Source organism: Mustela putorius, unplaced genomic scaffold (genome assembly GCF_011764305.1).
Source record: "Mustela putorius furo isolate JIRA1106 unplaced genomic scaffold, ASM1176430v1.1 tig00003901_pilon_pilon_pilon, whole genome shotgun sequence".
NCBI classification, from domain to species: Eukaryota; Metazoa; Chordata; class Mammalia; order Carnivora; family Mustelidae; genus Mustela; species Mustela putorius.
Genome location: NW_025422049.1, coordinates 16,227,477 through 16,253,761, shown reverse-complemented (window position 1 = coordinate 16,253,761; position 26,285 = coordinate 16,227,477). Strand labels below are relative to the sequence as shown.

Below are 26,285 nucleotides of genomic sequence, written 5' to 3'. Positions count from 1 at the left end.
GTTGGAGAGCTCTGCCCTGTGGGCAGGTGTTTAGGAGGGTAGAAGAGGGAGAGGCAGAATCCCCTGGAGGAGAGTGCAGGAAGCACAAGACCATTCTAATTCCATCCCGATGCCTTCCGTCTCCCCGTCTCTATCACATATCCGTGGTGGTATAAACTCAGGGTGTATTTTGCCTGTGTGTTGAATCGCCTTTGCCAATCGACCAGCTGTGTTTGCTGAAAGACTCTGACTGCCTGTGCTCTGGCTGTTGCTGGCAAAGAGACATTTCATTCAGGTGCTGATTAAATAAGGCGCAGAGCCAGATTGCACAGTAAGGCCCTTAACTATGGCTCTGGGAGCCCTGGGTAAACACTTATTAGATGTTCTGGGCAGAGCAGTAGCCGAGGCTGCTGGATCTGAGGGGCTTTCTTCAGAAGTCGGGTGGAGATGAAGATGGGGGTGAGGAGAGGCTTCTGGAAAGGGTCTTGCTCCTCTTGTCCTAGCTGAATCCTATTCGAATTGACATGGAAGGGCTAGATAGGCTTCCTCATTGGCCTTTACTTGCCAGATTCTGACTGGGCCACTGGAAGGAGCCTGAGTAAGTAGGGCAGCAGAAATGCCTCCTTTTTCTAGTGTGAGTTCAGCTGAGTGGCTCGAACCTTTGGACTGTATTCCCCAGGTTTGCACTTGAGCTGCCTCACCACGTGATGTTAGACATATTACTTGACCGCGTTGAACCTCAGTTTCTCTCATCGGTAAAATGGGAATAGTAGTATCTCCCTAGGGTTGTTGTGAGGATTTACCGAAATATATTCAGCATTTAGGGGACATTGTGGCTCGCTGTGAGCATGCAGTAAATGCCAGCAGGTTCTCATAGTAGCACTATTACTTCGATGTGTTTCAAGGCAGCAGTGGTGTTCTGGGTGAGAGCCTAGAGTCTAGGGTGGTAAAGGCCCGGGTTCAAATCTTATCACCAGCTGTCTAGCCCTGGGCAAGTTACTTCACCTCTCCGAGCCTCTGTTGCCATATGTGTAATGTGGACTAATAACCATACCTACCTACCCTGCCGGGCTGTTGTGAAGATGAAGTGGGAGAAAAGGAGAAAACACTCCTAAAGCACTTAAGATAGTATCTGGCACATAGTTAAACATTTAGTCAGTTTCAGCTGTGATGAAGAAGATGCCAGCAAGGACCATCATCATTATTATGGCTGCTGCTCCTGGGAGCTTGGGTGCCTGATGTTGGGATGAGACGAGAAGGATTAGGCAGCTGTAAGGGAAGCTCATCTAAGAAAAGCTCTCCTGGCATCTTCATTTCACATCGTGGACAAAAATACTGGTTGCAGGATGTTAGTGGCCAGGTAATCTCCTTGTGGCAGGGTTGCTTGGCTGCCTGAGGCCTAAGGACAGCTTCTTGGGTAATTTGAAAAGTTACTTGTGGGGCGCCTGGTTGGCTCAGTGGGTTAAGCGGCTGCCTTGGACTCGAATCTTGATCCCAGAGTCCTGGGATTGAGTCCTGCATTGGGCTCCCTGGTTGGAGGGTAGTCTGCTTCTCCCTCTTTCTCTGCCTGCCACTCTGCGTACTTGTGCTCTCTCTCATCTCTCTGTCAAATAAATAAATAAAATATTTTTAAAAATTAAAAAAAAAAGTTACTTGCAATCATCCAGTCCTGGCTGAAGAATTTGGAGGATGGCTGTCCCTCGTAGGAGTTTGGCTTTCCAGTGACCTCTGGGCTGCTCTTTGTCACTGAGCTGACGTTGTAGGGCAGAGTCTCTTGAGATTGGTAGCCTAGGAAACCAGTGAGTGCAGGACAGAAGTATGGAAGGAGTGGTATGAGGGGTGGACAGAGACAGGTGTGTGGGTTTATTTATTTATTTTTCTTTAATATTAATTCCTTCCGATTGAGGGGACTGTAACTTTTTCAAGTGCCACTTGTTACTGGGGTTAGGTAATTATCAGAGGAGAGAGCGCTGCTCCCAAAGCTTCTGGAATGATGAAGGTGGGTTTAAAGTAGACAAGTGCCTTGTCTTACCTGTTAGCAAATGGACAGAAAAAAGAGTAGACAATCATGATAACCTCTCACATTTTCAAGACTGGCTAACTCTCTCAGAGCTGCCTTTGCTCTGGGGGTTAAGCCCCCTTTAAGTGCGGCCTTCCAGAGCCAAGGCCATGGTCATGTGCCTTCACAGTCTTAGAGTGAGGGGTGTGCTCCTCTTAGACAACCGCCCCTCACCCCCCCCCCAGCCTGTTGGAAGGCCTCCGGGCATATTCCCAAGCATTGTGGGTAAATAGGCAGTTTCTTAGCTTTGGAGTTGAGAGAACTGGGAAGGCTAAGGTCATGTTTTCTGTAACAATCCTGGTTCCCTGGCTGGAGCTGGCTTAGAGGGCTTTTCTAAAACAAATAGTGGCCAGAAGACGGGGCAGCTTTCAGAAATGGAAGGTCACCCGTTCCAAGACCTAGGGGAGATGGCAACAAAGGGCCCTCTTCATATCACTACTTGCTCCTCGTCCACTTGCATTTGTTAAAAGAGTTTCCTTTTTTAAGTTCCAGGCACTTGAGTGTGCGCCCGCGCGCCTGTCACTGCCCTTTATTCTCCGAGCCCTGCAGGAATGTTGCTGAGGGTCATGTGCCTAAGTGCCTTATTATCTTCCGCATTTTTCCACTTAACTCCCCTGGCATCAGCTTCAAGTGGGCATTTCTCCCTCCTTCCTGGGCTCCCTGGCCCACAAGGAAGAGTGGGACACCTTAAGGAGTGAGGCTGCTTTCACCTTCGCAGCACCTCACTGGATTTTCCAGCTCAGCCCTCCTCAGAATAGCCCTGCAAGCTTAGCACCGAGCCAAGGTCATGTTTCTGTGTTTGCTTGAGAGCTTTTTGGCCAGTGAGGGAAGAGAACAGATTGCCCCTTTCCCAGCCCCCAGGCTGTCCTCCCCTAGTGGGGCTCTGTTGGGGTGGGGGCGGGTGTTGCTGGCTCGGACCCAGGAGGTCAGGGGTGTCCTTTGGGCCAAGGCCGCAGTGGACTCCTGGAGAAGAATGTGAAGCCCCACTTTGGAGCTCCTGACTGCCGCGGGGTGTTTGGTCCTACTTCACAGTGGGGTGGGGGGTGGCGCGGGGGTGTATGTGCTGTGTTTGCTCAGATGGACACACGTGGAAACCAGGCTGGGATCATCTTCCCAAGTTTCTTACTCCCCGCTTTGGGTCTGTCCTAGAAAAACAATTTACAGAGTACACTGTGGTCCGCACCTGTTTGTTTGTTTTTTTTTTTTTTGTAACCTCCCCACACCACACCCCCTCTTTCCACGGACGGTTTTCAGTGAACTGAAGATTAACCCTGGCCCCTTGCACTTACATTCTCTCTTTACCTTCCGCTTGGGCTCAGGGTCTCGCTCTCTAGTCACAGCTGTCCATCACCATGAGGATAGTCCATGCCTCGGCTCCTGTAGGCCAACCCCCCCCCCCCCCCGCCGCTTCACCATCTGCCCAGACCTTTTAAATACTATATAAATCCCAGAGCAGAGTCAAGTGGGCAAAAAAAAAAAAAAAAAATCAAATTTAGGAGAAAGATCTCACTAGAATTTTCTGTCATCTCTATATACTCTCCAAAAGTTAGTAGCAATAATAACCCTTGTAACATTTTTGAGCCTAGGCTCCTCCCCAGTCAAGGTGCTAGGTATGCTGCCCACACAGTTACCTCATTTGCAGCCTTTGACAAAGGTCAGTTTTGTTTTACCTAATTCTTTCTTTGCCTCTGTTCCCTTTGGTTGACGAAAGATCCCATATAACATAGTCTAGCGATCCTTCCTCGGGTTTGCCAAAATGGCAGAGTGGTGCCAAGTCAGAGCTGAAGGAGACCCCAGGGATCCATCTGGTTCACCTCCTCGCTCATTGTTCTGCGCGAGCAAATAGAGAACCAGAGAAGTGAAGTCATCTGTACAAAGTCACCCAGCCACACGGAAGCACAGCCGAGTCTCCCAGACTCCCCTGTTCACGATCTCTCTCACACCACATGTGGCCCCCTTTTACCCCTAACCAATTCAGCACGAAAGGACATGGACTTCTGTTCTTGCCCACCAGTAGAGAAAGAAAAATCTTGTGTTGTTTGAGCAGGACTCAGAAACCTTGGCTGGACTAGCATAGCAGGGGTGACAAAGGGCAAAGGGGAAGAAGGTCAGAGTAATCTGTCAGCTCCATTGGAGAGGTAGGTAAACAATGAAGTCATCGAAACCAGCCCTGGGCCTTGGTTATAAAACTCATCACTAACTGGCTGAGGGAACCTAGTAGTGCTGGCTAGTCAGGGGGATCCTCTCTCTGTGCTCCAGTCTTAGAACACCTGGAGCGTGGTAGTTAAGAATGCAGGCTCTGGAGCCAGACCAGCCGGTTTCAAATTCCAGCACTTGCTTTCCAGCTGTGTCAAGGCCATGGGCAGGTTCAGTGACATTTCTGAGACTGTTTGTTTGTTTGTTTTTTACTCTGTAAAATGGGGAGAATACTATCTACTTTGTAAGGTTCTTGTGAGAATGAAATGTATGGCTACATGTAAAGTATTTATTTAAACATTTTATTTATTCATTTGAGAGAAAAAGAGAGGAAGAAAGCATGAGCAAGGGGAGGGGCAGAGGGAGAAGCAGGCTCCCCACTCAGCAAGGAGCCGGGTGCAGGACTCGGTCCCAGGACCCCGGGATCATGACCTGAGCCAAAGTCAGATGCTTGACTGACTGAGCCACCCAGGAGTCCCTACATGTAAAGTATTTAGAATGGTGTCTGGTGCGCCCCAAGAACTTCGTAAGTATGAGCGATGGCTGTTATCACCATAGGATACGCTCAGTGGGAGGAATTCTCTTTCGAGAGCACGTGCGTTCAAAGGTTGATTCGCATCTTGTGTATAGGATCAGATGCTTAAGGAATATTTCTCTGGTGATTCGGTAGGCTTATATTTGATGAAAATGTGAGGCCATCAAGTCATGCATACTGTGCTTGAGAGTCGTGCACCTCAAGTAAAGTGGTTTGAGGACTTGAAATGAGAAGCAGTTATACTCTTCCCTCAATGCTCCTATCTTAGTGGATGGCCCTGCCTTAGTCCTGTGACCCCGGGTAACTCCCTTAAAACCAGGACACGTTTCCGTTCCTCCCTCTTCCTGCCTTCTATCATCACTGTTTTGGAGTGATCTTGATTCTGTCTTTCATCATCTCTTCCATCTGCCTCTTCCTTCTTTGATTCCTCTGCCCTAATTCATTTGGTTGGTTGTCACCATCACCATTGCCATCTGGCTTATTATGGTAGCCTCCTGACTGATTCCTGCTCTGTTTATCCTTTACACAGCTGTCAGAATGACACAAGCGACTCACCTGCTGGGGCATGGCACTCCATTGCTCAAAAGCCTTCCATAGCTCCCTGTTACCTTATGTCTTTTGCATATACCTGATGGTGCCCTGGGCTGCTTTTGCCAGTCATCGATAGGCATGCTTTTCCAGTGAGTCCCCACGTAGGTCCCAAATCCGTTTTAGCATAGCATTTTAGGCAGTGACAGTCAGTCATTTGGAGTTGGCACACAGACTAGGGCTGGCAAATAGATAAACTCTATAGAGAAAGCCTGAACTCCTTATGATGATAGGAAGCAGGGTCTCCTACGGTCTTTCTTGCCCGCCTTATGCTCTAGTGCATTCTTTTCCCCTGTGTGCCTCTCCGAGTTTATACACTGTCCATGCCATACGCTCAGCCAGAAATACTCTCTTTCCTCTTCCTGTTGAAACGCTAGTCATCATTCAAGGCTCAGCCCAAACACTGCCTCTTGTGAAGCTCTCTTCAAGCCTCCACCCCAGATTTAGCTGCTCTTGTCTATTTTAGCATTTAATTCTGCCTTGTATTACATAATTGTTTATGTATCTTCCCCGCTCCTTAAAATGTATGTTCCCTGAATGCAAAGTGTATGTTTTTATGAATTGCTGCATCCCTCACACCATCTAGTTCCTACTAGACTCCTAGTTTGGAAAAATCCCTGTGTTTTTCAGATGAGGGAACTGAGGCTTAGAGGAAAAGGGTCACAAGTTCATTGTGGGACTTGTTCAGTTTCTGAGGCTTGAGACATCGAGGCTGGAATGGCCAGCCAGCAATTGAGTTGTGGTTGGATGGAGAAATCTTGATTTAGGAAGCTGTCTAGAGGGGATAAAAAGATAAGGCGAGAAGGTCATGCCAGTTAGGGATGAGAAGGAAGAGAAGTATTCCGTGGAATGCCTGCGCTGGGGAGCAGAGAGAAGACTCAGCGAAGGAGTCATCCAGGAAGTGGAAGGAGGTTCAGGCAGCAGGAGCAGGTCCTCTGTGCCATATGACATAAAGAGGGAGAGACCCAGTAGGCCTTGAGAAAGGGCGATTGGAATTGGTGAGTATAGGCTGGTCCTGTGGCCAGCCGCCCACCCACTTCTAAATAGTCACCTAGAAATGTTTGAGTGGGAGGCATCTCATACAAGGACATTTATGGCCTCAGTGTTGGTAAATAGAGAATGTTGGGAATCAGCCCACCGGTAGCAGAATGGACCATCGGGCCAGGGAGTACTATGTGGCTTTTCACAGGGAGGCTGACCTCTGCATTCACTTTGAAAGATGTGCATGATGTATTGTTAAAAATTAAAAAACAAACAAATAAAAATAAGTTGCAGGGTCATCTGGCTGGCTCAGTCAGTAGGGCAGGTGACTCTTGATCTTGGTGTCATGAGTTCAAGCCCCATGTTGGGTATATAGATTACCTAAAGATTAAAAAAAAAAAAAAACTAGTTGCAGAGCAGTATGTGTGATAGAAACCCACTCCCTAAGAAAACAAGCAAACCCTTCTTATGTGTGCATGGCTGTGAGTGCATTGTAGAAGTCTAGAATGTATCCCAAGTGGTGCTTAGTGCTGAGTGATCAGGGGAAGCACTCTCACTTTTTACTTAATGCACGTCTATGTCATGTGTGTTCAATGCAAGTACAAATTTCTTGGGCAGTTAAGAAAAAAAAGACTTTAAAGAAAGAAAGGAGATGACTAGCAGCCTGGGAAAACTGTTTCACTAGAAGAGGTCCAGTGGAAGAAGGAAGCCAGGTCACGAGAGAAGATTTGGCAAAATGTTTGTTGCCACGTGTTTGGGAGAGACGACTGACCACTGGAAGGTGGCAGCTACCTTGTTGCCAGGAGGTTCAGCTGAAAGGGGGAGGAAGAAGGGGGGAAAGAATAGTGAAGTGGCTGAGAGTAGGCAGAGGCTGATTAAGAGGGAATTAAAAAAGCAAATCCCAGGGGCCCTTGGGTGGCTCATCGGGTTAAAGCCTCTGCCTTCAGCCCAGGTCATGATCCCAGGGTCCTGGGATCGAGCCCCGCATCGGGCTCTCTGCTCAGCAAGGAGCCTGCTTCTCTCTCTGTCTCTCTCTCTCTCTCTCTCTGCCTGCCTCTCTGCCTACTTGTGTTCTCTGTCAAATAAATAAATAAAATCTTTTAAAAAAAAAAAAGCAAATCCCACCAGAGGGAGGCCAGGGGATGTGGGAAGGGAGAGAGAAATGGGAAAAGAGGGAGAGGGAGAGAGTGGTATAGGAGCAGGGGTGGAGGCAGAAGTCGTGTCAGGGAGAGACTGGGCACTGAGTGGGGGGAGTGAGAAGCATCAGTATAGGGCAGGGAGTAGGGCACTTGAGAAGGGACAAATTAATGGTCAGTCCTAGGAGTAGAGAAGTTTCCAAAAAGAAGGATGAGATCTCAGGCCGGTGAAGCCTCCAGTAAACGGAATGATTGGGGCATAGACTGACCAGCTAATTGCCTTCTCTGAGATTGAGGGTTGGTTAAGAAAGCCTCTTTTCTTTTCTTTTTTTTTTTAAAGACTTTATTTATTTATTTGACAGAGAGAAATCACAAGTAAGCAGAGAGGCAGGCAGAGAGAGAGAGAGAGGAGGAAGCAGGCTCCCTGCTGAGCAGAGAGCCCGATGCGGGACTCGATCCCAGGACCCTGAGATCATGACCTGAGCCGAAGGCAGCGGCTTAACCCACTGAGCCACCCAGGCGCCCAAGAAAGCCTCTTTTCAGTTAAGTTTTGGTTGCCAGAAATGTGGCCACGTTGACAGAGTTCTCTTACGGCTCAGAGAACAGTCTGGTGAGTGACAAAGGTGGAATTCTGGGGGCCCTTGCGGGCCTTGGAGTTAGTTATCTGCTGGACCTGTCACTGAGTTGGGGGCTAGGAGTGGAGGCGGAGAAGATGACATCCAGTCACTGGGGAAGCGTTCGAAAAATGCCAATACCTGCCCTGTCTACCCCATTCTTACATAATTGGGCAGGGGCCTGGGCATCAGCCTTTTTCTAAAAGCTCCTCAAGTGATTCCGACGGGCCACCCGGGTGATGCACTGTTAGTGGGGACGATGGGGTGAACTGCATTTAGAGCCTCAAGTGGGTGATCTTTGGTAGAGGGCGCCTCCCATTTCATGGTTGCTAGCCTGCCAGGAGAGATCGCGGCCCGTAAGATTCAGGAGTTCCGCAGTAATAGCTTCTGCACTTACCGGGCCTGGCAGTGGGCTGGGTGACTTGCCTCGCCCTGACCCACACAGCCTGTAGGACGAGTGCCAGCCCTGGGGCCCTGGCCTTCCCCTTTTCCAGTACAGAGCAGAGCACCTGGCACCTAGGTGTTTAATCATTGTCACGTGAAGTCACAAGGAGCTTTGTTTCCTTATGCAATGCTTCTTTTTCAGTTAAAAGACTAGAATGGGAAAATCTGACCTCTTTGAAAAGTCTGGCCGGGGGAGAGCCTGGAGGAGTGCTGCCTGGCATGAGAAAAGCTTATACGATGCGAGAGGCACCATATAGCGAACTGGTATCGCTCACCATTTATTAGGCAATTACTCCGGGCCTCACATCATCTCGGGGACCTTGAGATACACAAGGAATAGCAGATAAGGTTTCTGCTCCCCAGGGAGCTTATTCTCAAGACTCATTTATGGTCTTAATTCCTGCATTTTTAGGTGGCAGGATTGGTGCAACACTTCAAGCAGGAAAATGTTGGAGGCCCTTCTGAGTGCCTGTAGTCCAAGCCCTCCATTTCACAGCTAGGGAAAGAAGTCCAGAGCGGGCAGCTACTTGCCCAAGGTCACGGCACTAGGGAATGGTGCAGCCAGGGCTGGTGTGCCAGACCGCCTCGCTTCATGGTGGGATTACACTGTTCTGTGCCTCCTTTGAAAGATAAGGGAACCTAATGGCCCATGTGAAAACTTGAATGGGATTTCCCTTTAGTGCTTTATGTTGCCAAAACTTCCTTACAATCGAGGGAGCTGGACTCTGACGTTGAGTGTTTCCTAAAACCTTGCCTGGGGAGGGCCAGTGCTGAGGCTCAGACCCAAGAGGCCTAAAGATGGCAAATTTTTCCTTTCCTGAAACAGCCAGTGACTCTACGACTCATCCCAATCCCCAGTCCCCGTGTCAAATCATGGCACTTTACTACTCTTTCTAGGGGGCTTTCCCAAACTTAGTGTGTTGATGACTTTTCTTCCTCAGTTCTTTTTTAAAAAAGATTTTACTTACTTGCCAGGGAAAGAGAGAGTGAACAAACACACAAGCTGGGGGAGCAGCAGTCAGAAGGAAAAGTAGGCTCCCTGCTGAGCAAAGAGCACAATGCAGGGCTTGATCCAAGGACCCTGGGATCATGACCTGAGCCTAAGGCAGATGCTTAACCCACGGAGCCACCCAGGCACCCCTCAGTTGTTCTTTGTAAGATAAACCGGTTGTGAAATGTACCCGAGGGGTAGGAGGTGCATGGTTTGGTGTGTGCCCCTGAGAATCAGTGCAACGTGGTGGGCTTCCAGTGGTGCCAGCATTGGGCTGGTCCTTTTAGCCCTGTTCCTTGTCTATTTCCAAATCAGAAGTTTACTTTCAAGTCTGGGACCTTTTCTGAAGGGGCAGGGGGGTAGGTTATTCACCATAGAGACACTGGGTTGCTCTTCCCAAAACCCTCTCCCAGCACTCACAGAATTAGGGCCCTCCGGTGGGCATAGTCACAACTAATATTAATTGAATGCTTATGATGGCCCATGTATGCTGTAGGTTGATGCTTTTACTGGCACTCCTATTTTATGGGTGAGGATCACAAGATTCAGAGAAGTCAAGTGACATATCCAAGGTCACACAGCTAGAAAGTGCTCAAGCTGGTAGTGGACACCTAGGTCTGGCTGACTCCCAAGCTGGTGGTGTTAACTAGTAGGGTAAGAGAGCCTGTCATTTAAAGAGGTTACCAAGTGTGTGTGTGTGTGTGTGTACACATATATTTGTATTGATGAAGAACGATCTGCCAGTTTTCTGCAAAACCCATTTAAGAGCTAACTAGTGAGAAGAGTCTTGTGTGCAGCTCTGGTCCACTGTTGGGTACACTGTGTCAGGACACCTGCCACATGAGGTTAAGTCACTCCTCTTCCATCAAATTCCCTCTCCGCATCTGTAAAACAGAGGGTTGGACTAGACACCTGAGCTCCTTTCCACCTCTGACACTTTCGTGACACTTTGGTTCATTTCTCTTCCTGGCAGACTGAAAAAAATCAGAGAACTGGATGACGGACAAAATGCATCATGGGGAGAAATGCAAAAGTGGGGAGAATCAAATGTGCTCCTAGGAGCTTCCTGGATGGAACAGTTAACCTCAAATGGCTTTACCATGCTTAGGCAGTAACACGTTGGTTCTGTGTTCCCTTGTGAATTTATGAAGAAATAGTTTTTTTTTTTTTCTTCAGTTACCCACATCAGAAACTACTAGCTTTCTTATAGAGGTTATTATTTAATTTCAGGCCTTGTAGCCTCTCAGAGTATTTCTAAAGATCAAATGAACAGTAATAGGGCACTTACAAATGGGGTGCTCATATTTTATTTCTCTGTTAGAATTACTAGAGTTTACTAGAATTACTAGAGTTTGAGTTCTATTTTGGAAGAGGGTTTTGGGAGATAGTAGTTTCTAGGAGAGAAGCAATCTAAACAGCACATTTATGCAACTTTATCTCCCTTCTGGGTTTAAAAGCAGGTAGACAATAACTAGACCTACCACAATTTACCTTTTATCTATCTGTTTTGTCATTAAAAAAAAACCTACCTTGTATTCAAGAACACTTAAGGTTAGTAATCTTTTTTTGAAAGATTTTATTTATTTGAGAGAGAGGGAACACAAGCAGGGGAAGGCAGATGGAGAAGCAGGCTCTGCACTGAGCAGGGAGCCCAATATGGGGCTCGATCCCCAGGACCCTGGGATCTTACCCTAAGCCAAAGGCAGACACTTAACTGACTGAGCCACCCCAGGTGCCCCTAAGGTTAATAATCTGTAAGGCATAGGTGATGCCATAGTTAGAATGGTAGCTATGATCTTAGAAATATTTTTATGTTCTTGTTGGGGTGTGTGGGGGTGTGTGTTCTCAAACCTGGAGGCCCTTACTTTGGATGGTGTGTGTATCCACTTGAGTCAGGCAGGGCTCTGAAAGACTCCCCCCAGAGCCAGCCTCTTCTGTCTGTTCAGATTAGATTCCACCATTAGGAGGAACAGACTCGTTGACCTGGGGCCAGAGACGGGAAGTCCTGACAGGTGGGTTATGATGGCAGTAGCCCTTGGTTCGTGATCAGCACCACACACATGTGAGCCTTACACTTCCCGGCACCAGATTAAAGACCTCAGGATGCTCATCCCTAGTGGGCAATCAAGTGCATTAGCCCAGCAGGCATCAAAACTGAAGCTGCACACGCATCCTGTTCTTCAGCTCCCCGTCCCAGACCCCAAGCCAATATTACCTTCTTCACACCCAAGTCTAGGTTGGTGCATATAGAATGTATGTTCCGGCTCTAATAGCCTGGCTTTCAGAAACAGGTTTGGTGAAATGGCAGTCTTTCTGTGAGGTTTTTCAGATATTGCTCAGTCATGCCATGAAATGGCACCCGTGTGTCATCTGGTGACATCACAAACACTCAGATACCTTGCTGGTTTGTTGATTTTCAGCCTTCTCTCCTCATGATGATTGTTTGCATTCCCCTTCTAATTTTGGCCTCTGTTTTCAGAAGGAGGAGAATCAAACTCCATAGCTTCCTATATGCAGTGCCACTCCCCTCATTCATTTCAGGAGTGAGTTTCCATTCTTTCTTTAAGCGTGGTGGCGGTGAGGGGGTGGTGGTGTTGGAGTCCGACAGATCTGGGTTTGAAGCTCATTTTTTTTTAAAAGATTTTATTTATTTATTTGACAGAGAGAGAGAGAGATCACAAGTAGGCAGAGAGGCAGACAGAGAAAGGAGGAAGCAGGCTCCCCACTGAGCAGAGAGCCCGATGCAGGACTCGATCCCAGGACCCTGAGATCATGACCTGAGCCGAAGGCAGCGGCTTAACCCACTGAGCCACCCAGGCGCCCCTGAAGCTCATTTCTATCATTCATGAGCTCTGGGCCTTTCAGCAAGTCATATCATTCCCATCATCCTGTTTCTCACTAATAAAACGGGGCCAAGAATTCCATCTACCGTATCAGACTGTGGAGCAAATGAAACAAGTTCTTACTTGAGAAGCCCGGAGAAAAGTGTGTGGTAGGTGTTCAGATTATTTGGTTCTGTGTTCCTCCCCCCCCCCCCCCCGAGAAATAGAGCTAGTGGTAAAAAGCTTGTCTTCTTAAAACCTCACAAAAGCTTTCTGGCATTGGTGTGAACTAAGAGGCTGAGGTTTACCCTTTTCTTTTGATGAAAAGGAGCCCTCAAGAGCTCTAGATTGCATGCTCCGGGGAAGCCCGAGTTTGTTGTGCTGCCAGTGACAGAGTCGCCAAGATAGGGGCAGAGGCCTCCAGAGAAAGGGCATGTGCTTCTGCTGATTGCCCTGTAGACTGCAGGGTGTGTGGGTAATGAGCTGTGTATTGGGTGTGGGAGTTCGGGAGTTAGTTGCCCAGCCTTAGGGAAAACATGGGTGAGTGTCATTCGCTCCTGTGACAGCTGGCTCCCTGACCTTTTCCTCCTGAGATGGCTTGGAGTCCAATAGTTAGAATCTTGGAGCTCTTGATAATAGGCCTATTAGCTACTTCTTCACATTAATAAGATCAGCTCGCGTTTATTTAGTGCTGACTTTGTGCCAGGCAGGTCTAAGTGCCTTACATGTATTAACTCATTTAATCCTCGCAAGAGTTCTAACAGGTAAAGGGCAGAACAACTGAGTAGATTGCTCAAGGTCACACAGCCAGTGGTAGAGCTGGTTTTAGACACCAGACCCAGGGCCTTCACCAACTACCCTGTACAGGATCTAGTCATTTTTCTTTCTTTTGTTTTTTTGTTTTTGTTTTTTAAGATTTTATGTATTTGAGAGAGAGGGAGAGCGAGAGAGGGCATACACACTGAGGGAGGGGCAGAGAGAGAAGCAAACTCCCCACTGAGCAGGGAGCCCTATGTGGGGCTCAGTCCCAGGACCTGGAAATCATGACCTGAGCCGAAGACAGAGACTTAACCAACTGAGTCATCCAGGCGCCCCTTTTTCTTTCTTTCTTAACTTATGTATTGTAATCATCAGTTGCTGGTGTCTAGGGATGCAGTTGATTTTTGTTCATTATTTTTGTATGTATCGACCTTGCTAAATGCTTTTACATTAATGCTTATTAATTTATCTGAGGATTCTTTTGGGTTCTCTATGTTGGTAATCATCATCTACAAATAATGAGACCCTTGTCTCTTTCTTGGCAGCCATTGTCTTTTTTACAATCTCTTTTTCTTGTGTTACTGGTCTAGTTAAGACCCTTAGGATAATGTTTAATAGAAGTGGCAATGGTGGGTGCCTTTATCTTGATCCCTGTGTTGAAAGACATGCTTTCATATCTTTACAGTGTTTTCCCCATTAAGTGTGATGTTTGCTATAGATTTTGTTGTTGATATCTGTTATCAGCCTATAGCCGTTCCTTTCTCTCTTGAATTTCTTAAGTTGTTTTTTAGTCGTGAGTGGATATTGCATTTTAACAAAGGCCTTTTTCTTCATCTATTGAGGTGGCTTTGGTTCTTTAATCTTTCACTGTGGTGAATTACGTTGGTTGATTTATTAAAACAACTTTACATTTCTGGAATCAGACCACCATGGTCATGATATATTCAGTTTTTTGCTCCTGAATATGGCTTGCTAGTATTTGACTTGATGTTTTTACAACTAGGTCTGTGAATCAGACTGGCTCTTGTTTTCCTTTTTTATATCGTCCTTGTCAGGTTTTGGTATTAAGTTTATGCCAGTTTCATCGAAGGGTTGGGTAGTGCTTTCTCTCTTTCTTAACTTTGGAATAGTTTGTCTGAGATTGGAGTTGTTTCTTGAATGCTTGCTGGAACTTGCCAGTAAAACTGTCTGGGCTTTGGTGTCTTCTTTGTAGGAGGATTTGGGACTACTGATTCAGTTCCTCTCATGACAATAGGAATTTTCAAGTATTCTTTAGCTAGTGTTGTAGGTTTGTTTATCTATGAACATAGTAACCATCGTGTCTACATTTTCAAATCAGTTGGTTGATAAATGTTTGATAAATTGTTGATAAAAGCCTCTTAACTGTAGAAACTGTAGGTATTAGAAAGATACCCCTGCTCCATTCCTAATACTACTTTTTAAAAAATTTTATTTATTTATTTGATAGAGATCACAAGTAGGCAGAGAGGCAGGCAAAGAGAGAGGGGGAAGCAGGCTCCACGCCGAGCAGAGAGCCCAATGTGGGACTCGATCCCAGGGCCCTGGGATCATGACATGAGCCAAAGGCAGAGGCCCAACCCACTGAGCCACCCAGGCACCCCCCCAAATTATATTTATTTTTTAATTCCAGTACAGTTAACATACAGTGTTATAATAGTTCCAGCTGTAGTGATTCAACAATTCTATACATTACTCAGTGCTCATCACATTTGTGTACTTCTTTTTAAAGATTTATTTATTGAGAGAGAATGAGAGAGCGGAGCTGGGTGTAGGGGGACAGAGGTACAGAATCTCAAGCAGGCTATACTCTGAACACGGAGCCCAATGTGGGGCTTGATCCCACCACCCTGAGATCGTGAACTGAGCCCAAACCAAGAATCACACGCTTAAGCAACTGCACTGCCCAGGGGCTCCACATACGTGTACTCTTACTTCCTTTCACCTATTTTCCTCCCCCGCCACCTCCTGCCCTGAAACATCAGTATGTTCTCTATAGTTAAGAGTCTGGTTTTATGTCTCTTTTTTTTCTTTGTTCATTTGTTTTGTTTCTTACACCACATATGAGGGAAATCATGTGGTATTTGTCCTTCTCTGACTGACTTCTTATTTTTCCAAAAAATCCGTCTCTCCCAAAACTTTAAGTTTTATTTATCTTCTATAGGAAGCAATTTGGACTTTGTTAATCCTCTCTGGAGTATGTTAGTCTTCCATTTTGTTCATTTCTGCTCAATATAAAAATCGTTTTATCCTTCATATTGTCTTTGAGTTTTTATCTCCTGTTCTTTTCCTAACTTAAGTTGGATGCTTAGCTCATTTATTTTCAGGCTTTCTTATTTGACTGTAAGTATGAAAGGCTAATAATTTTATGCTACCTACTGTTTCAGCTAGATCCCACAAATTTCAATATGTAGTATTTTGTTATGTTGGTCGGTTTCTAAGCATTTCATAATTTTCTTTTTTTTTTTTTTTTTTTTTTTTTTTTTTTTTTTTGCATTTCATAATTTTCAATGTGATTTCTTAATCCCTGGTGTTCAGAAGGATTAAAACATTTTTTTCCCTGAGCATTTGTTTAGAAATGTTTGATTTGTTGATTCCTAGCTTAATAATATTGTGGTCAGAGAATGTAGTCTGCGTGGTCTGTTTCTAGAAATTTGTCAAGACTTGCTTTGTGCCCTGGCATGAGGCCAGTGTCCACTAGATCAACCTTGTTAAATTTGCTGCTCTTGGACATCCTTACCCATTTTTTTTTGTTTGCTTCCTCTGTCAGTGGTTGGGAGAGTTGTTAAAATTCCCACCACAAATGTGGATTTATCTATTTCTTCCTTTAGTACTATCAATGTTACTTTGTATTTTTTGAAGCTAGGTTGTTAGGTGTAGTAGGTTACTTTTTACATTTCTTTGTTACATCCATTGATCAAATGTTCAATATAGGGGTTCCCATTGCAACTTAGCCTGTAGATAGATTAATAAGGATGACTTGGTGAAAGCAAAAGCATCCCTCTAGGTGGGCTGGTAAATTGGATTTTGAGCTCCAGGGAAGAAACACATTTAGAATCAGAATTGCACCTTCCTGGTCATAGAATTAAATTCTTAAAGCAATTTGACTTTGCCAAACAAAATTAACACTCTCATATCCTCTAGTGCCAGAGGCTTTTGTCATCATTAAAACAGTTTTGAAAGCCTTATTCCTTTCGGGTTGGGTAAGAGGTTGGGAAGGAGAGCTTTATTTCTCTTGGACCTTATAGACCTCACTGTTGGCTGGTCAGATGACAGGTTTCAGACCCTTAGGTATTTTTCTTCCTACTACCTAGCATTTTCTGTGGGACCTGGCCCAAATCCTTTTACCTCTCTGCCTTTTTAAGGCTCAGTGCCTGTAATTATGTGGGTAGTCTTCACTCCCCTTCCACCTGACAGAGGTGAGGTGTGCCGAAATTGAAATAATAGTTGCATGGGGGTTCTAAATAATTCATCATCTCCTCTGCTCATTCTGCAGGAAAAAATAAAAAGTCTGTGGGAGACAAGTGCTCACAAGGACCAAGCAACAGGAATGACGACAATGACTACACCTTTTATTAGATTTTCGAAGGGAATCAGACTACATGAAGCTGGAAGTCATACAGAGAGACAGATTACATTTGGTCACATTTGGGTGGGAATGGAACTTGTAGCTCCAGCTCTGGAGCCTACATGGTTCTGTGAAATCTCATTTTCAGGCTCTGTTAGGGCAACCCCTGATTCTGATTCTATTTCTTAACTGAGCGCTCTGAGCTGGTCCTCCGCTAGAGCCTCCTTCCCTCCCAGAGCATTTCAAAGATGGGGGAGCAGGTGAGCCAGTTAGGATCCCCTGTTTCTGGCTGTCCTTTCATTTACATGCAACTATACTGCTTTTTTCCCCCCTTCATTTTTGAAAACAAGCTTGTGTTTATTTGAAATACGGAAGTAACACATGATCATAAATATAAAAACTTTTAAAAAAATACAGGAATGTATTTTAAAAAGTGAAAGCTTCTGGGACTTCATCTTCCCACTCTGGTTCTCTTCCTTCTTAAAGACCTTGGCTCATGTCAAAGAATCTCCCCTCCCTACCTCCTGATTCTTCAAATTTGCTTTTCTCCCAAGAGCTTAGTGCAAAAGAAATTCTGTAAACTCTAACGTGCTCTACGAATCTGACATTAGCATTAATATTGGTACTGGCCCTGAGGTGTGGGCTTGGGTGTTCGTCGGAACAGCTAAGAAATATCTCTCAATGGACCTTTGCACAGGAACTGACAAAATGGTATCCACTGGCAGTTCCAAAAGCTACTTGAATTGGCCTCATTATCTTAAAATGTACCACAACAATGGGGTAGAAAAGCAGAACTCAAGCTTCCAGAAGAAAGACCCAGAACAAGTGTAGCTACCTGCTGATGTGCACAGTGAAATTAACCCACCTGATGTCAGGAATTGAAGAAACGTATAAGCATCTCCTAGTTCAATAAAGTGGGTGACAGACAACACTCTCTAAACTGTAAAGCTGGGTAATAATGCAAAGAACTGTTGTCATCATGACTAGTGAGATTGGCTGTCACCCAGCGACTTAACTGTAATATGCTTCCAGGCAGTTCTATGAGCTCCTTTCCCGTCCAGGTGCGAGAAAATGCCACTGAAAAGCAGTCTCCTGATAACTGTAAAACCAGGCAGCTAAATTTAATAAGACATTTGTCAAGAAGAGAGAAGATAATGACCAATTTTTGGTAGATAGATAGTTGCCTGCTGAAACAAAGCCTGTATTGAACTATTTTGGAGTGGGAAGAAGCATTGCTATGACAACAAATTACTTATATTTGATTTAGAAGAAGGAGTGTAGTGCAGCTTAATGTTTCAAAAAGCTCATGAGAACAATTGTTGGCAGTGGGTATATGTTAAAATATAAAATGTTAAGTATGATCTGTTAAATAATTGAGTACCTTGGTGCGTTTCTCATATCTCCTCTCTCCTGATCCAATAACATAACACAACATAAATAGATTTTAGGAAAAACAGCGGATTTACAGGTGAATTGTTCTGTTTTCGAGGGTGCCGCAAATGAAATTCACAGCTTTAATTTGCGGCAGTCCCCAAAATATCATGTATTTCAAATTAGAAATAAAGCAACAAAGAACACCACATCCCGAGACCTATTTCCTTTGGCTTTATTCCATCCAGACCTGAAATTACGGTAGTTTGGAGTTCTTCCTTCTGTAGGTAATTAATCATCTTGGTGACTGGGGGTGTGTTTATTTGAAAGGAAACTACTCTTAAGACCATTTCCACACTTCCACCATGGAACAAGGAAACAGTTTGTATGGAATGGTTATTTGCAGCGCATCTGGGGCAGGTGGTCAAAGGCATAGAGAACCCACAGAAAGCCTGTGAGTGTAGAGACTTCCTGTTAGCTCCTATTCCTTGGAGGCAGGTTATAGGGTCTTGACCAGGTTCTAAGGCTGGGTAAATCCCAGGGGCTCCTTGAGGGCTTTTGAGACGGGAAGCTTCAGATGCTTCATTTTCTTTCCTTTTTGGGTCTTTTTCCATCCTTCCTTTCCCTTTACCCATTATCAGTCTCTCTTCCTGTGTCCTTCTAGAGTAGGAAAGAAAAGTAGGAGAAGGGAAAAAGCTCGGAATATAGAGGACTGACTTCAAGAAGACAGGAGTACCACCCTAAACTTTCAAATGGTCTCTCCAGGCAGAAGTCACAAATTTGCATATGGCCTCCCCCTCTCTTTGGAAGGAACAATTTGGTCATTAGGATGGGGAGGAGGCCATTACATAGGGGTTAGTAAGAGGAGGAAGTTTGAAAACAATAACAAGCCAAATCTTAAGTTAACCTTCCCTTTTAAATGGGGAGTAGCCCAGAATCACAGCTGTTGATGAATCACAGACTCTGCCTGGCATGCTGTTTAAATTCCATCCCTTTAAAAGATTTGATATTTTGTGTTTTATTAGTGGGCATCCTGTCAGATCGTGTTCCACCCTCCTCAGAAACTTCTAGTGCTCCCAGTTACAAGATGAATCTGTGATGTTGTTTGCCTGCTCCTTGTGGCCCTCCACGGTGCGGAAATAGGCCTTTTAGAAAAAAGATTGCAAATGTAACACATACTCGTGGAAAATTTGGAAAGTAGAAGAGTTGGCAACTTTTTTTCTGTAAAGGGCCAGATAGTCGATATTTTTGTGGCTGTTATAGCTACTCAACTCTGCCTTTGTAACCCAGAATCAGCCATGGATAATGGCATTATGGAAATGAATGTGCGTGTTTGTGTTCCAATAAAACTTTATAGACAAATCAGTCAGGCTTGGTTTGTGGGACATAGTTTGCTGAATCCTGGTATAGGGAATAAAAATCACTTGTAATCATGCTACCAAAATGTAAACATTTTTGCTTATTTTTCTCCTTTTACTCACATTGTTTTGCATGGTTGTTGACTATGTATTCTACACTACCAATTTTGTGCCCAGATTTTTTTCACTTAACATTCCTGTAACATTTTCCTTGTCATTTAAAACTTGTCAGAAGCATAATCCTTTTTTTTTAAAGGATTTTATTTATTTATTTGAGAGAGAGAGAATGTGTGTGTATGAGCAGGAGGAGGGGCAGAAGGACAAGGGATTCCCTTCTGAGCGAGGAGCCTGACTCAGGGCTCTATCCCAGGACCCCAATATCATGACCTGAGCCAAAGTCAGATGCCCAACAGACTGAGCCACCCAAGCATCCCAAAGTTGTCAGATTTAAGATTTTATTTATTTATCAGAGGGGGGGGGGAGCGAGCACAGGCAGACAGAATGGCAGGCAGAGACAGAGGGAGAAGCAGGCTCCCTGCTGAGCAAGGAGCCCGATGTGGGACTCGATCCCAGGACGCTGGGATCATGACCTGAGCCGAAGGCAGCTGCTTAACCAACTGAGCCACCCAGGCATCCCAGAAGCAGAATTCTTAATGGCTGTATAATAATGCATCCTATAACTAGATCATAATTTACCTAATCATTTCCTATTGTTTTCTCAATTATAAATGACATTGAAAAAAGCTGCCATTTGCATAAATGTTTGTATTTCAGATTATTTTGTACCCGTTTTCCTTGAAGTGGAATGATCAGGCCAGGGGTCTGAATGCTTTTAAGAAGCTTAATACTGGCTTTTCGAAAAGGTGGTGCCCATTTATGTTCCCACCGGCAGTGCAGAAGACAGTCTGTTCCTCCTTGTCTTGCCTGCAGATACTCTCACAAAAGTAAAGTCGTTTTTCAAAACGGCATCTAAGTTAATAAGTAGTTCTTTGATTATTAGGGTGGTTGGAAACAAATTTCAAGTGATGGTTGATAAGCTGCCATATTTCTTCATTGGCTTGCTTGTCTGTAAATGTGCCTTGGGCCCTAACTTGCTCCCCCTTTGGCTAATGCAGTTTTCCCCTTTCATCCCCTGAGCTCCTGCATCAAAATTGTATTCATTCTTTGGGGCCCCATCCAAAGCTGAATTCATCTCCCTGTCCATGTAATCCTCTCTCGTTCTTCTTACTTATTTAATCTCTTTGCTCCCCATAGTATCTCTTAGGACCTTTATATAACTTCCTGCCTCCGTGTGGTTTTTTTTTTGTATGGGCTTGCTCCCCAGAGCAGGGACTGGACCGTGTTATTTGTCTTGGTGCCCAGAACCTAACAGAGAGCTTAGTATCCAGGGGCCTGACTAATTTGATAGAACTTTGTTGAGAGGTTCCTGAGGTCTGCTGCATGTATCGTTTTGGAAAAAAATTAAAAGCATGGTGTTGCAATCGCCTGCAATGTTTATAGACCTAGTTGGGATCACTGATAAGAATGCTTTTCTGGTTACTTCAGATGGGCTGTATCCCTAAGTCCTGTGCACTCCTTTTCGTGAAATGTGGGCTCTCAAGTTTTCCAAGTGATGATATGCAACATTTTTATTTTTTTAAAGCTTTTATTTATTTATTTGAGAGCACGAGCTTGCATAAGCTGGGGGAGCAGCTGGCAGAGGGAGAGGGAAAACTGCCTTAGCCACCCAGGCACCCCGATACACAACAATTTTAGGACCCATCGGACTACTCCTCTCTCGCATATATAGTATAGTACTGTATTATGCTGTTAGAAGCGTCTGTGATGATGGAAACATTTCCTGTGTTTTCTGGAATGGTAGCCACTAGCCCCATGTAGTTACTGTGCACTTGACATGTGCTTCATTTTATTTAAATACTTGAAATAGGGCACCTGGGTGGCTCAGTTGGTTAAGCAACTGCCTTCAGCTCAGGTCATGATCCCAGGGTCCTGGGATCAAGTCCCATATTGGGCTCCCTGCTCAATGGGGGGTCTGCTGCTCCCCCTGCCTCTGCTCTCCTGCTTTCTCTCTCTCTCTCTCTGTCAAATAAATGAATAAAATCTTAAAAAAATAGATACATATATACACACATACTTGAAGCGGAAATAGTCACAGGTAGTAGTGGCTACCAGATTGGACAGTGCAGGATCATACAGAATATTTAAAAGTGTAGTCTTTTTTATGGCTAAGAGCTTGGTATTCATAGTAATCTGCAGTGATGTTGACTTCGGGAGCTGCCTGGAAGTCTGAAGAGGCATCCCAGATCTTGGGAGAGCCTTGGAGAGAGGGGAAGCTGTGAGTTTGGTTCACAGTGGTAACTGCCTCCAGTGTTGGGGGGGGAGGGGTAGATAGTGCCAGACAGGTTGGTTTGGAGGCAGAGTGTGGCAAGCTGGCATGCCAGGAGCAGACATTTGGGCTTGATAGGGTCGGTAATAGGGAATCATTAAACATTCATGAGAATGTTTGTGACAGCTGAGGGTGGTGTTGCAAGGTCACTCCTGTCTTGGCAGGGGCATGCAGGCTGCTGGGAGAGGGTGTGAGTTATTGGCCCCGCCTTTATTGAATAGGGCTGGGCAGTAGTGATTCACCAACTCCATCAAGCCCAGCTACATCAGAAAACACAAGTGATTTATTTTCGCATTAGCTTCCAGTTATTGTGTGCCTTCCTGTGTCTCAGAAACACTCCAGCATTGAGTGCCGCGGGCTTGTCGTTGGGAGGTGGGAGAGTGTGGCTGTCTGAGGGGAGGCCGGCGGGTCACCACTGCTTCTCCAGGGGCAGGATCGCTCTCAGGGGCCCTGGTACCTTGAAAGGCTCTCCGATATTTAAGAAACAATCTGGGAGTCCAGTCATTCCATCCTGGTCTGTCTGCTTTCTTGAAGGGCCCGTTGGAAATTTCTGTTTGTCACTTTCACTTACGTTGACCAGTTACATTTCTTTGTTCTGTCTGCTCCTTACTTGTTACATTGCTTATCTTTCCATAACCCTGGCATGACTTTTTAAGATGTGGGCTTAATAATTAGCTGTCATCGGGCGCCTGGGTGGTTCAGTGGGTTAAAGCCTCTGCCTTTGGCTCAGGTCATGATCCCAGGGTCCTGGGATCGAGCCCCACGTTGGGCTCTCTGCTCAGCAGGGAGCCTGTTTCCTTCTCTCTGCCTACTTGTGATCTCTGTCAAATAAATAAATAAAATCTTTAAAAAAAATAATAATTAGCTGTCACCATTCTACAGATCTGCCCCCAGACTCATTTTTAAGAAAAAGACATTATCGAAGTGACCGTCCCTATCCTCATCCTCTCCCAACGCACCCAGCGAATGCTACCACGGCCATTGTCCACCCTGCCTGGGTGCCCATCCTCCAGGTCCAGCTTGGCTCAGGGAGATAGCCCAGTTCAGAAGCCACCTCCTTTTTGGGAAAACACATTCCACTTAAATCCTACCTAGAAGGAAGTCTTCAGACAGCACAGACCAGGGCAAGGCCTTGACTGTCTCATCTCCATGTGTCAGTGGGGCTCTGCACTTGAGAACGGAGCACCCCTCCACTTCATTCAAACTGAGGGGCCCCTGGCTGAAAGAGCAGGTGGTCCTGTGCCCGCCTCCCCCTCACCTCCCTCTCTTGAGACACAGCTGTTAAGAGTGAGTAGCACTTCCCTCTCTTGGCGTGGTGAAGCTGCTTCCTCCCTGCTACATTGCCCCATGCAAGGAAAGCAAACACTTCCTGTCTTGACTTGCCCTTGGAGGAAAAGGGGAGATTTCAAAGCAAAAATTGACCTTGAGCTGCACACTGCAGATTTCTGCAAAAATAAGTGGCCTCTTCTGGTTTCTTTCCCGAGCACGGAGGTAGTGTGGTTGAAGGGTCAAGAGTGTGGGTTCTTGCAGCATGTGCTTACTAAGTGTTTACTATCTGCTAGTAATTCTGCTAGACACTAGGATCAGACCCTAGTGGATTAAACTTTGGGTTCTGCCAGTTGTTGTTAGTTCTTGGAGCTTGGGTGAGTTTCCTGACTTCTTTGAACTTCAGTCTATCTGTCTGTAAAATGGAAGCAAGGATGCTTCCCTTGCATGGTTGTTGTAAGAATTAGAGAAGGTCTGTAGAGTACAGTTCCTGGGACCTAGTAAGGACTCAGTAGGAGGTACTTATTATTATTCTGTTTGTAATGGCTTCAAGGTCAAGCCCATTGACCCAGTGTCCTCTTTCCCTCAATCCTCAGGGTGCTTGCTTTTGCCTTCCTGGAGCTACATATCATCAGAGTGGGAAGCATTGGGTGTGATGAGTGTAATAAACAAGATTTTCTTGACAGAAAGAGGGGACCTACCTATGTAGTGGATGACTGAGGAAAACTCTTAAGCTGCCTTTGCTAAGGAAACCTAAGGTAATTGCCACCTGTCTGAGAGGTTTCTGCCCTGAGGGCCTGGGTGGGGTGTGGTTGATTACAGTACCTCCTCCAGGCCTTTTTTTTTTTTTAAATAAAATTTTATTTATTTATTTGACAGAGAGAGGGCACAAGTAGGCAGAGAGGCAGGCGGGGGGGGGGGGGAGTAGGCTCCCTGCTGAGCAGAGAGCCCAATGCGGGGCTGGATCCCAGGACCCTGAGATCATGACCTGAGCAGAAGGCAGAGGCTTAACCCGCTGAGCCACCAAAGTACCCCTCCTCCTGGCCTTTTTAAGAATCCGGTTGGTGGGGCACGCTTGGGTGGCTCAGTGGGTTAAAGCCTCTGCCTTTGGTTCAGGTGGTGATCCCAGAGTCCTGAGATCAAGCCCCAGTCGTGATCCCAGGGTCCTGGGATCGAGCTCCACATCAGGCTCTCTGCTCATCAGGGAGCCTACCTCCCCCTCTCTCTCTATCTGCTTGTGATCTCTGTCTATCAAATAAATAAATAAAATCTTGAAGAAATAAAAAAGAATCAGGTCCAGGGACAATGGCCTCTACTTTCTGCAGTTGATGGGTGGTGTTTCGGGGATATTGCTTTTGAGTTGGGGAGTCCTGATTGCCCCACCTTGGGATGCTCCGTTGGCCTGGCTTTAAGGGCAGCTTTCCAGTTGATCTCTTAATCTTCAGAAATTACACTGGAAATCAGTTACGCTATCCCCTCCCTTAGAACACTAACTAGCCCTCACTTAGCAGACTCACGTTCTTGGGATACTGTGGGTCTAGATTTTGATTTTCTGTACTACTGGGACCAGAATTTCTTTGCAATCATGAGAAGAAATGTACTTTTGAAAGATTGCTTGTGGTACAAATGTGTGTGTTAAAATCCTACTTCAGCTGTGGAGGGGCAGCTTGCAAAAGTAAGGAATTCCCTGGAACACCTCCTAGGGAAAAAAAATCCATTGGTAATATGAATTATAGCTTTGGGATTTCCTGGTTATTAAATCTTGATTTTAATGTGTCGGATTTGCTTCAAGCAAAGTCTGCCTAATTTTTAGTCTACAGCTTCCTTTTCATAAAACAAGAGGGTATTATAAAATACTCAGAGAACTGGAACCTGTGTCATGGTTTCACTTGATCTAGGTCCCTGGAGACTTAAGACCTTAGAGCTATAGCAGTAAGTCAGTTAGTTCAGTTAGAATGAGGGTTCCCAGCAGCTTTTCCCTACCTTTATTTTAAGGAGTTGTATGTATCACTTTTCATGATGACAGAACACAGAGTGATATGATTTAAAAAAAAAAAAAAAAGAACTGAGTGACCATTCCTTACTTCCTTCTATTTATTGGTCTTTGACTTTTCTTGTTTTGCTGAAGTCCCCCCCCCCCCCCCCCCGCTTGTTCACCCACCATCTGAGGTTAACTGCTGCTTGGGCTCAGATGCTAAGCCCATGTTGCTTCTGAGGCTAAGAGGACAAACCTGAAAACTGACATTTGGGTCCTGACTTTTAGCTGGATTTAGGGAGATGCCACTGTTAGATATTCTCTTTTGTTCCTGTATCCATATTGTGAGTTTTGGCTCTGACTCTTTGGATAAAACACTTCTGTGAACAACAGGTCAAATGGGAAATCTTTCCATGAAACAAATCCATTTGACAGTATGACCTTGTAAATAAGTAACGAACACTTAATGATGCACATTCCTTCTTCCCTGCTAGTCATAGAGCCAGAACAGGGAAGTAGGCCATTTTTTTACATTTCTTTGGTTTGATTTGTGCCTGAAGTGAATTCTCAGATCAGACACATCCCTATTTGTACAGAAGTCTCAATAATTTTTGTCGCAAACTGATCTTAAAAGCCAGTTTGGTTGTCTATAGTTTCTAGATTCTATTTTGGTGTGTATCATGGATCTCTCATAGTTAAGAGGTACGTGAGAGCTATATGTTTCTTCTTCACAACCAGTGTAGTACAGCGAAAGCAGTTCAGATCTAATTCTGCCCCACAAACATTATGAACAGTCAGGCAGAAAACAGTCATACAGCCTGATCTGTATGTCCAGAGCCATTCTATCTCCTCTTATTTCCAACCACAATCTCAGGTGAAAGGTTCCCTGGAGGCAGACATGATGCTCTTCTAGCAGTAGGATTCTGCTTACCTTCCCATTAAAGGGCACATTCAAATTAAGTGTCAGAGCATGAGATTTGTTGCAACTTCTGAGCTTGAAGGTGTCATTCCGAAAGGATGAAGGACATTGGGCCAACCAGAGTCTTCTTTTCAATTCATGCAAGGGTGTATCTTACCTGAATGATGTTTCTAACTGGTCTACCTATCTCGAGCACCAAGACATCCCCCAATGAAGCATAATTTCTAATATCTGTTGTTTTAATTAACAAGTCATCTGAAGGATTTTGGAGCTGAAGCATTTGAGTGTGGACTTTTTCCCATTAAAAAAAAAAACTTAAG

At 45.2% G+C, this 26,285-nt stretch overlaps 1 protein-coding gene across 8 annotated transcripts in view; it reads left to right on the top strand.

Annotated features, from left to right (window-relative positions):
- Positions 1-26,285, top strand: part of TMEM164 (transmembrane protein 164) — a 153,562-nt gene that overhangs the window by 10,228 nt on the left and 117,049 nt on the right. The window contains exon 3 of one of the 8 annotated variants that reach the window (XM_045068335.1): positions 16,619-18,278. The exons of the other annotated variants lie outside the window; for them this stretch is intronic. Coding sequence (XP_044924270.1) covers positions 16,619-16,879 — 261 coding nt within the window. The 3' untranslated portion in view covers positions 16,880-18,278. Of the gene's footprint in view, positions 1-16,618; positions 18,279-26,285 lie in introns of those variants that run through there. 8 annotated transcript variants of the gene reach the window in all.